The 12395-nt window shown below is 35.2% G+C and overlaps 1 protein-coding gene across 2 annotated transcripts; it reads right to left on the bottom strand.

The window, feature by feature from the left end:
• Positions 1–6349: 6349 nt before the first annotated feature.
• LOC105797313 (homeobox-leucine zipper protein ANTHOCYANINLESS 2) lies at positions 6350–12126 on the bottom strand. Of its 2 annotated transcripts, none has more exons than XM_012627288.2 (8): positions 11226–12126; positions 10906–11120; positions 10037–10802; positions 9849–9950; positions 9548–9763; positions 8381–8555; positions 7939–8306; positions 6350–7534 (listed from the first exon to the last, which is right to left on the bottom strand). In XM_012627288.2, the coding sequence occupies exons 1-8, from the start codon at positions 11373–11375 to the stop codon at positions 7157–7159; spliced, it is 2370 nt and encodes a 789-aa protein (XP_012482742.2). In that variant the 5' UTR covers positions 11376–12126; the 3' UTR covers positions 6350–7156. The 2 variants fall into 2 exon arrangements, with proteins under 2 accessions (XP_012482742.2, XP_012482732.2); XM_012627278.2 differs by having other exon boundaries at positions 10906–11123; positions 11226–12125.
• Positions 12127–12395: the final 269 nt, after the last annotated feature.

Genomic DNA, 12395 nt, shown 5'->3' with positions numbered 1-12395 from the left:
CATGCATTCTTTCTTTTTAATAATTAAAGCATTTAGAATTTTTATTCCTTTGTTTTATAATATCACAAATTAAATTTAAATCTATTATTAGAATTTTTTAATATATATATTTGTAATACCCACAATTTTTAAATATTTATTATTTTAAAAGCCAAATGATTTTGTGGTTCATTACCCCATTTTTTTCTTATCAAACCCAACTTTATAAGTATTTTTATAGGGTTCTTATAAACAAAAATATTATTTTACGGTATTTGCCTTAGGGAAGGGGAAGTGAAAATCGTGGTAAATTTTAGTGATTAAGGTGAGCTTTTGTTTAGATTTTCTTGAAACTGTGTTTATAAACTATTTTTCATTTATTTGGGTTAGTTTTAAAAGTTTGTCAAATTCCAATGGCTTTCTGGTGAAATTTCGGCGATATTGTTAGTGGCAAATGAAAGTTCTCTTCAAGATCTTTTAAACGCATGTGTAACATCTATTTTGATCAAATAATTTAGGAGGAAACAAATTTCAAAGTTTTTAATGTGGGTTTTTGACAATTTCGAGTAGTTGGCTTTGACACACTAAAAATTTATCTATATTTGTTTTGTAATTTAGATGCTTTTCTTAGTATGAGGTTTGTACTTCTATTTGGTATTGTTATCTCCATCATATAACTTTATGCTAAGAAATACGAAGTCCTAAAATAAGTTAAGTTGAAATTGTGAACCAAAAAACCTTAATTTAGCTTGTGAAAATTTTTATGTTTCAGCTTTTGAAACTTAATTTTCGGTAATCTATTTTGACGAAACAAGCTTTTATCTTTTAGTATTACATTTATTCTTCAAATTCATATTTTTACATTACCGAAATAACAAGTAAATTTTGAGTTTGAATGATTTCAAATAAGTCAAACGATCATGATGTTCGAATCTTTGAAACTTCGATTTTAATTGTTTTTAAAATATTTTCAATCCGAATACATATTATTTTGTTGGAAACCATACTAAACTGGTTTTTATTAATTTATTAAATTTTCTTATAATATGTATGTATTTTTTAAAATATAATTACTTACTTTTGAGGTAAAATATTGTTTTATTAAACTGTACAATTATGTATTAGTTTGTTAGTGAGATTGCCACGGAAAGTCATATTTGGTGGATTTTGGATTAGAATTTGGGGCCCTATTAAATTTTCAAAATTTTAAGAATCCAATGAGAATTGTAAAAAAAAAATAGGGCCTAATTAAATTTTTAAATTTTTTATGAAATTAATGAGAATTTCAAAATTTTTAAAAGATTTTAATTAAAAAGTATAAAAATTTGAGACCTTAAAACCTTCAAGGAGAAATGAAAATTTTAAAAATTTAAATTAAAAAATTTTAAGAGAAAATTAAAATTTCTCAAAAAAAAATGGCGGGGATGAGGCCCTGTAAGAATCCGCTTTTGCATACTTTTTAAGTCTATGATTTGTTGATTGAATTCTAATTTTCAAATTTCATTTTTAAATTTTAGGTTACTAGGAGATTTGTGAAAATCTCATATGTCGATTCAGTAAACTAAGTAAGTGACTCGACATTCATTTAGTGTTTAATTCCTAAAAAGTTAGCTTCAAATATTCTACGTTATTTATGTAATATGAGATATTTTGATCATGTTTTATGAAAACTTGAGTTAAACATGCTAATATCGTTTGTTTGTTTAGAAATTGATTTAAACCGTGCCACTAGTTTATAATAGTGATTTTTGATTCATTGTCATTGAGGAGAATTGTCAACTCATTACTATTAGGGTTAATTGTGATTTTTTACAAATGCCAATGTGATCCAAATCTTCATTGTCTTCCAAGCCGGTGAGACCCGAATCCTTCCCAGCACCCTCGATACCGTTTCCCATGACATAGGCATAGCCAGAGCCAAGTCTACCGCGATGTCCGAGTTGGAAGACTCGCCTTCACCACAACCTTTGAAGCGCACTTTCTTAGTGTTCCGACCACCAAGAGCAAAATCAACACCTTGGACTTAAATATTTATATTTGAAGTCGAATTTTATGTAGAAATCATTAATTTATCTTTATTACAATTTTAACACAAAATATACTTTGAATTATTTATTACGAATTACTCATAAAAAAAAGTTAGGGTGAAAATACTGAAAAGTCATTTATCCCCAAACTATATTACATTAGAACCGAATCAATTTCCGACATAAACCATGGATGGCTTGGGGATAATTCCTAGCCATCTTTCACAGCCCATCAGCTGTTCTATTCAATATTTAACTTAAATGTTTTGGTTACTGAGTAGTTAAATTCACATTCTTTTTACATATATTTACAGATTCTGATTTGATTTGTGAGAAGCGGTGATTTTATTTATCATCATATTTCTTTAGAAATTTCAAGAAATTTTGAACTTCTACATTTTCGATACTATTACACAAATTTCTTTCTTTTACTTTCTTCATTTACTACAGAATTACTTTCAAAGCAAATTTAAATCTTTTTATGATTTTTATATTAGATATTTTAATTTACTTAGATTTTAACTTATTCGTGAAATTCCCTCTCACAAGTATGCGACATCTCAATTTAGAGCGACACCGTATTAATTTATCATTCTTTTTAAACATTACAAATCAATATGGTTAATTGCCCATGCCATAATTTTTCAAAGTATTTTAATTTGAGGTTTGGTTAGAAACAAACAAACAAATGGTGGAGTGAAGCAAGATAATGTTTGTAGGTATATATATTGATATTTGGTTAAAGGAATAGGAAAGACAATGTGGGCTATTGATTTTGTCTACCACTCATTTCATATTGATGGAGTTTGAGGGCTGGCTTCTAAATTGAATGCCACACCCACCATCCTCTTTTCTTTTTACTACCCTTTTCAAATTTCAATTTTTCTTTTAATTTTTTACTCTCATGTTGTATGAAGCCTAGATATAAATTTTCTCATTCCATTACTCCGTAAAAATATCTTTTTATGTATCGATAATAACATAATCATAGAAATTTTCTTTTATGTAATGATAATAACACAATTATAAAAAATTACAATGTCTACTTTTATCTATGATCCTTTCCAACCTTTAAATCGGAGGAAAAATTATTTAATTGCATTTGAATCCACGTCTTTCTAATTATTGCCATACAAAGCTCGATTGTCACAACTTGCAAAGATTGAGACCCCAGAACTTGCAGACCTTAGTTTGAGACTCATCATCCGCAGTTGTGATATGTGAGTCTCACTCTCATCATAGGCGTAACCATGTGTGGATTTTATCCCGTTCTTCATCTGTTGTGCGTTATATGCTATGCACATGTATGGATTTTGTTCGGGTCTTTTTAGATTAGTTCAACTTTATTCAGTTCTTCACCTTTTATAATGTGAATACTACACACATATCCAACTCTTTTTAAATTAATCCGATTTTATGCAATTCTTCAAACTTTGTAGGGTGAATCCTATGCAGATGTGCGGGTTTAAGGGAGAAATTTGGTGATTGTGGAACCTTCATAAGATAGGCGAGAAACCCATAAATCTCTTGAACATCAGCTTTTCCAAGATTTTGCTTACAATGACACCACTAGAATTGTAATTCATATATTCATTAAGTATTATTATGTTTAAAATATTTTGTATTTACAATTTATTGTAGATTGAATGAACTTTTTTTGAATTAAAAAGCCACAGTCGACAGTCCCATTCAACAATGAGAATCAAATTACATCCACGGTATCGGCATCGTTCGTTTGGATAGTCTAGCCCCAATCCAAGTTCTTCGATCCTTACAAGCCCTATACGTCTAGTGAGATCGGTTTCATTTTGGGAGACATCTTTTTCTAGTGTTATTTGATGAGTTAATGAATTCTTGAAGAGAGAGGCATAATGTCTAGGGTCTCTATACTTGATTTTATTCTTGAATTTTTTCTCTTAATTTCGAAGAGAGCCCAACAAATTCACAGAAGAGTGCCTTGTGACCAATGAAATACTGAGCATTTGACCTTGCTGGGGTTTGAATCCTTGCCCTTATATGGCATTAGTAGGTAATAACACTACCACTTGGCTAGACTAGCTAAATGCCTAACATTTTCTTGGTGGCAAGGTATTCCACAAACTCCACGAACCCGTTAGGCTCACCTTAAAGTCGAAAGACAAAGTTCGAGGATAGAACCAAGCATAAACACACCGAACACAATACCTCTACTGTTGAGAGATTCGTCGGCTCCCCAGATGATGCTCCAAGAAGATGTCTTCCCTCAACAAATCTATTAGGGAAATTTTATATTTATATAAATTTGAAAGCGAATTGTTTCGAGTTCTAACAATTTCAAGTTGAAATTATTACAGTTATTTTGGATTATTTCATGTGCAAATTATTTTTTAATTGAAATATTAATAAATTAATTAAATTTGATTTTGAATGGCATTTTTAAATAAAAAAAAAAGTTGTATTTGGAAGTGATCAATAATTGAATGGTGAGAATAGATAATTATGAAATAGGAAGAAGACAAAAGGAAGAGCCCACCTGAAAACAAAACAAATATGAAAAGAAGAGTTAGTCCAGCATTCATTGCTTTAAGATTTATAAATGATTTATCCCCACTTCAAAATTCATATCAATTGCTTAAACCAAAAGTTTGGGTATTTATATATATTGGACTGGATGATACTATATACTTGGGCATCTTCGGATGATACGGATTCGAAATCTATCATATAAATAAATACTAATTATATATAGAGAGAGAGAAATTATAAAGTGTCACATCATTCCCTAATCATATAGTTAGATATTTTATTTTATTGTTTATGAGAATGAAGCACATTCTTTAGAAAACACAGAAATAATTGGTTTGAAGAGAAAGATTAAAGAGTAAGTATACTAAGATAATAATGAGTATCCAGAAGACAAGCATGTGATAGGAATGGGGATGGGTGGGGTCGTTTGGGAGGGTAGAATCACAGCCAGAGGCAGAGAACTGGATAAATGAGTGGAGTGTGAAATGGGAGGTTGAGTGATTGGAAAAGGTCCAAAAAAGCTGCTTTTTCTCTCTTTCATATTATAATAAAAGGGAATGGGCAACTCCGCCTATTCCTTGTTTGCCATCCCCATTTCCTCTACTCCACGTTCATCCCATCTTCACCTCTATCTTCCGCTTCAATGCTTTTCTTTTTTTGTATATAAATATTTAATCTTTCTTATATACATCTATTCAAATATCAAGCTATTCACTTAATTTTTCTTTTATATACGATTCTCTTCGTCATGACTTCGCTTTTACTCCTGCCTCAAAAGATCGTCGTCTTGTCCTGACAACTCTCATTGTGACGTCGTCCCTTTCTCGTCCCGTTGTCGCAATGTCACATATCTTCTCATTGTGACGTCGCGCGTTTGTCTCCAATATGTTCTTGCAAAACGTCCGATAAATGTGAGACACCCCCCCACACATTTGATATTGATACCATTACCATACATGAGGTCGACCTAACCCATGAACATTTCAACCCTTAAATATATGTATTGAATAAAATAATACCATTAATAGAAATCATAAACAATAATAATACAAAGATATGGTATATAATACAATGGATAATTAAGATAATATAAATTGATACACAAATGTTATGTCTGCAAAATAATCTCAAAAGAGGATAAACACAAACTGATAATAAATAACCACCCTAGAATAATTCAAAAACAAATCAGAGATGCATCATTTTGATCAAACCATAAGAAATTTCATTTTAGCCCTCGTCATCATTACATCAACTTGACCATTAAACTTCGTTTAACCAAGAAACCATTGCCAAGAGTTCAAGAAACCCACCGCATCAATGATGCAAAAAACATCAAGTCTCAAATATTTATCCTCCTCCTCATCCTGGATTTAAATTTTACAAACACCATCACTATACTCTATTATGATAAGGTCCTTCGAGAATATTTTTCTAGTAGATTTGGCAGTTTCCTTGCTTTAACAAATCTCATAGATAAGCTAAAATATGACTAAAAACTAAAACAAACCGAGCTTATAGAGAAAACGATAAAAGTGTGAACAAAATCGAGAATAATATAAGTTGAAATAAAAAAGAAGAATAGAAAATATTATTGAATAAACCCAGAGCAACAAGCAGCCCAAAAGGGTTTGAAAAAAGTAGGGAGGTTTTATTACTATATATAAGAATCTATACACCTAGTAAGTGCAATAAAGATGAATAGGTGTTTTACCACATAATGAATGTGTAATGCATGGGAAGCATTACTAAGATTAGACTACATCATTGGCTTCATTACGCATTCCTCAATTGGAATTTCTGTTGGTTTAGGACCATTTGTGTCATCTTTACTCAAATTAATCCCTCTGAAGTATCTGCCCATTTTTTCCTTCTTCATAAAACAAATATTAATAATTGTATTGACATGCAATTTCTAAAATTAAAAATTATTAATACATTACTAGTAGTAACTGAATCACAATAAAATTTTGAAAAAACCAAACTCAAATTACTTCATATATAGCGTCGCCGCTGGCCACCAGCACATCAGACTTGAAAGATGCTTTATATCAACCAAATTCAGCATCGGAGATTTTAAGTGCTAAGCTGGCAAACCCAACCATAAATGTCCCTTTGCATTATAATCCAAAACCCCCTTCTCTTCCTGCCTGTCAAATACCCACCACAAACGTGGCTCTGTTTTTTTGACTTCCCCACACAATCCCTCCCCTTTCTAAACTTGCATCGGCGGCGCGTTCCTTCAACCAACCATGAAACTAATGCATTAATTTAGTATGTTTCCAGAAACCAAACCACTACGATGTGACAAACTCAATACAAAGCTAGCAATCTCTTCTTCCCCCACGTAAGAAGAGATTTGGAATAAATAAAGCGAAGATGTCTTCTTTTTGGGTTTTTTTTTTCTTCTCGTGCGGGTCGACCTGAGTCAATACCCGAACCACCACCCTTGCCTTCTGCTCCCCCACCCACTCACTGCCTCTTTCATCACCATGCATTGCAAGGAGTCTCCCCCAGAGGTTCGTTCTTGACTCAACTCACCCACTCACACACTTTTTTGTTTTTTTTCTCACACAATACCAACTAAATACACCACACATTTCCATGTTAAAAAAAAAAAGAGCTATCAAAGAAACCGAGTGCCCTCAGCTTTCGCATTGAAGGGCAGCTTTGATCTTCTGGACGGTGCATGAGATGAGATTATTGACCGTCTCCACCGATTCCACCGTCAGTTTGGCCGTGGGTAAACTGTTGACCAATATTTGAAAAGCCACGGTGAGAAGGGACCCACCCACCCTGTGGGAATCTCCATTCCCATTTGAGGTGGTGGGCCCAGGAGAGCCTGGACCATCAGGGATGATAGCAAAACCAGAAGGCAGGAGAGCCACGTAAGCAGAATCACCACCGCTCATGACAACCTGCATGGCTGGAATGTCAACGGGCGCGTAGACCACAAGCGATCCACCCGCGTCCATGCATGTCTCCTGCAATATCAACATGCTACTCTGATTTGCGTTCATGGCCTGCACCCAATTAACCAAAGAAAATCAAAATCCCCTCGAGAATCTACCCTTTTTAAATCGTATAATATAATATATAAGATGGTCCCCCAAAGTGTCAGATGGTGAGAAAGAGTCAAAATGAGAAGTCGATAAACTTTTATATATATATGAAAAAGAAAAATAAGCTAGAAAGGTAACAAGCGTCCTTTACTTTGACTTTTTTAAAAAAGCTTACAAATCGAAACCTGTGTTTCACATCCTGCTATAAGCTGTCTTCATAGATACTTCCAAATTCCATACTCGTCCTTTCTAATTCACCTTTTATCCTCATCTGACCCACCCCCATGTCATTTCATTCCCCCCCCCCCCCATTTATTTTTATATATGAATAAAACAATGATGATGATGATGAGTATAATAATTACGCTGGAACGGAGGAGGGAGACGCAGTTGCCATGATCTTGGCCTTTGGCGATGTGGGCAATCTCTTGCATGGGACCACCGTTGGACAAGATGTCCCACTCGCTCCTCAGCCGTTCATCCCGCAGAAAATCGAATAGTCTTTGAGGTGACACCGGCAGCCAAACTGAAGTAGCGGCGCTCAGCACGATGCCCGGCGGCTCCCCAGGGTTGTCCACGCTCTTCCGTGTCATCACCCTTACGTCTTCATCCACGTTCCCTGCGTTCAACTTGTTCCATTTATGAACCGTCGACGCGCACACTCCCGCACAGAAATTACCCGTCATCCGCTGCGCTAGCTTTAACATGCTTCGCCTCCCACTTGCCGTTATAGCTACAACAATTAATGTAACTATTAGTGTATGTATGTATATAAATATGTTCTCCTTAGGGTTATGATGGGGTTACCAGTATGATCTCCAGTGGGAACAGTGGAGGACATGAGGATAGCAAGGCATTCGCATTGGCGTTGGAGGGCGGCGACCCAACGTTGAGCACCAAAGCCAATGCCGGAGCTTAGTAAAGGGCGGTAGAGATGGTGAATTTGACTCTCGTCGTATTCTACATGTTCAACCCATGTTACCTGCATTTTCCAGTATCAATCATCAGTATTCCATGCAGATTTTTTTGACTATTTACATTACAATCATTGATACAATAATGTTAAAAGAGAGAAAAAAATGTAGCTTTCATTAGCTTAATAAAAAAGTAGTAAAGTGAAATGAACTGAATCTACCAGTCAATCTATCTTTTGATAATAAAATGAAATCTCACTAGAATTAGTATAATATTGAACAATATTTTCTTGGTCAATTCCACTTTCTTTTCTTTTTTTGTTTTTGTATAATATCGTTATTGACAAATGATATTGATTAACACAAAATAAATTTCGGAGGCAAATCTTGGAAAGAAAAGGTATCGCTTATGGTGACATTGTCCCTTGTGTTCAGGCATTGGAAAAAATAAAATAAAGACAATGAATTAATAATAGAGAAAGATTTGAAAGAAGAAAGTGCAGCGCGAGGTGTGACATCGAGAAAGTGTACTAATGTCGGCTCAAAGCCTCATGGTTTCAGATACAAACAAAAGCTTTGAGTTCTGGTATTTTTTTACTAAAAAGGCCTTAAGGGTCCTCGTTAAGATTGCCTTACATGTAGGTTAAATGGAAGAACCGAGGCATCAAAAGAGATTGGAATAGAAACATCAAATCAATAGTTTATTCATTAGGAGAGGATTACAATGGGATTTATATGAAATTAATGTGTTCAAAGGGCACAAATTTTGAAGTGTAAATAGAGGCTTCCATTGATATTAAAAAACAAATATTAATGGGAGTAAGTGAGTAACCTCGAGAGGAGATTATTTTATATTGTGATTAAGCAAAAACCCAGATTTTGAGACTTGAAATTGGAACAATATTTTTGTCTATCAGATGAAAGCATCGGGCAGGTGAATGACATAAAGATACTGTTATTGATTTTCTTCTTTAAATGTTTTGTAGTTGGAAACAACTACTTGAACAAGACACAATAAATGTAAAAAGGGAAAATAAACTGTCATGAACTAAAATGTTACCTTGGAGTATCCATTAGGCATATCTTGCACAACACAACCAGAAGGAAGCCTCCTACATTTGACATATGTTGTGGGTGCACCTGAAGTTTCTCGGAGGGTATCGATGGACACATCCACCACTGCCCAAACCCCTTCAGCATGCTGCTTGCAAAACCTTAAGAAATTCACCTCACGAACTGGAACTAAAGGAGAAAGCAGTTGCAGCTCAGCATGCATCTGAGAAAAAAAAAAGAGAATAAATTATAATATAGTGATGAGATAGATGCAAAAGCATTGACTGTGGAAGGAAATTAACATATACCAGTTGAATTGCACCATTTCTGGTACCTCCCATGCCACTAGATATCACATCAGTAGTTGATGTCCTCGCGATCATACAAGGAAACATCTCCGCCCAACGGTTCTATATATGAAACAAAAAAGGCCTTAAATTTCAAGTGAAAATGAGAAATTTGAGGGATATACATGTATATAGTTGGCTTGGCTTACCGAGTCCATTAAAGTTTCAACAAGGGCCAAACTGTTGATAATCACCAACCCGGTCTGTCTGGATGCCTCGGTGAGAAAGCCGGCTGGTTTAATGCCAATACAAGGAGTGAACATCCTTGAGTATTCATCATGGTTTAGTATTTCTCTCCCAACTTCCAAGCTCCTAATCCAAAGTGGTTCATCAGTTTGAGCCATTTTAACCAATTCATCCATTGCAGCCAATGCAAGTTCCAAAAACATGGATCTTTCGACGCCATTAGGGGGAACCACCGGCAAAGAATTTGATACCCCACCTCCAAAATCAGGCCCCAAAGGTAAGGTTGTGCTTAAACCACCAAAGCCATTGCTACCAACTCCAAGTTCCAAATTGGAGTTGGGCAGTGGAGATGCAATTGAAGTAGCTAGTGATGTAAGGGGTCGCCCTAAAAACTTGCTGGCAAGTGCACAAACTCGATCTAGCTCATCCTTTAAGCGAGCGTTTTCGATTCTAAGATGTTGCTCTTCGAGAGATAGGTCACCGATGATTGCCGGACCCCCACAGTTGGTGCAAATGGGGTTCCTCATAGCTTCCCTAATAGACATGTTCTCAGCTCGAAGCTTGTCGTTCTCTTGCCTCAGCAAAGAGTTCTCATGGCGTTCCAATTGAGTCTTCATTTGCGTACGGCGGTTTTGGAACCAAAACTTCACCTGCCTGGTTTCTAAGCAAAGCCTTTTGCTAAGCTCCAGTCTCTGTTTCTCATCGGGATGAGGGCACTCCTTAAAGAGACTAAACCAAAACCAAGAAAGAAAGAAAAAAAAAGTAAAAAGCTTGTTAAGGCCATGTTCCGTATGGAAAAATTAGAGCAAAAAACATGAAAGTGAAACCATACGCTTCAAGCTCTTGGATTTGTTGAGGAGTGTGGCGGTGGTATCTCTTCTTCCTAGGACGGTTGTTGGCGGCATCTTGATCGTCGCCTGAAACTCCATCAATGTTATCACTTCCAGATCTGCTCTCATGCTCCTCTTCCCTGCTTCTTCTCCCAATACTTGCTTCAAAGTTCTCACCCATTCTAACTCCATCTCCCTGATTACCTATACTCGGTTGCTGCTGCAAACATCGAAAAAAGGAAAACCCACATAAGTCCCTGAGGTGAAAAGCAACCACACACAAAAAGAACAAAGAAAGTTTATAAAGAGTGGTTGTCGTTACAAGGGCAAGAGAGAGGCCTGGAGAGTTGTATATGTTCTGAGCCATAGCACCGGCGGCCGCCATGTTGTTGCTAAAGGGGATGTCGGCGACGATTGTTGCACCCCCAAGGCCTCCACCTGAGCTGTTATTGAGAGATCCCCCAAAATTCATCAAAGCAATTCCCTTTTCTTTAACCAAATTTCTTTTCTTTTTCCTTTTATCTTTCAAGCACTCAACTTCTGTTCTTTTTTTTTTTTTGGTTTCTTCTTCTGACTCTGCAAGTTTTCAACCTTTCGCTGTACCTACACTCCCATCAGACTAATTTTCTTCATTACCGAGCCATGACTCGGCCATGAGAATGAAATTAGTAACTTCGGAACTCCAAAGAACTAAAACTCAAATTTACAGAATAACATGTACATTAAAGACAAATCTATCAGACACCTTTATATTTGAACAAGACCAACTAAATTATTACAAAAAGAAGAGAGGATGGAGGAGACAAAAGGATAAAGAAAATCCTAATGTCTCGAACTCCCTCTTTACAAAGAAGTGATTTTTAATGGAGAGAAAGAGAAAGAAGGCAAGCAAAGCAAAACTCTTTTATGTCTATTCCCTTCTCTCTCTCTCTCTCTCTCTCTCTCTCTCTCTCTCTCTTTCTCTGTAAAACAAAAAAAAAACCTGTTTTTTGGTATCCGGGTTTACGTCTGAAAAAAGAAGTGAGGGAAAGGGCTTAAAATCAGATGGTTGGGCGTTTTTCAAAGATAGGAGGATAAATGGGAACCCTAGTTTTGGCTGAGAGTGTTGATGGTGTTGTTCTGTTAATCTTCTCGTCTCGTTCACTGCATGCTTCGCTAAACACTAGTACTACTAAAAATAAGCTTTTCAAAACAACTATCAAAGTCTTCTCCCCAACATCACCAACAAAATACTTTCAAAAATACAAAAAGTTTCAATCGATGACTTATGTCTCAATTACAAATTTTTTTAATTATCTTTAGGGTAAATTATCAAAATAATCACTTTTATTTATTTCAGATTATATTTTAGTCACTTATGTTTGAAATGTTACGTTTTAGTCACTTATGTTATCGCGTTATAACATTTTAGTCACAAGTCATTAACAATGTAATGGTAAGCTAACGTGGCACGTTAAATATCATTTCAAACAAAAATTTTAAGTTAATTTAT

This window comes from Gossypium raimondii, chromosome 7 (assembly GCF_025698545.1).
Source record: "Gossypium raimondii isolate GPD5lz chromosome 7, ASM2569854v1, whole genome shotgun sequence".
Classification (NCBI taxonomy): domain Eukaryota; kingdom Viridiplantae; phylum Streptophyta; class Magnoliopsida; order Malvales; family Malvaceae; genus Gossypium; species Gossypium raimondii.
This window is presented reverse-complemented; position numbering and strand designations above follow the sequence as displayed.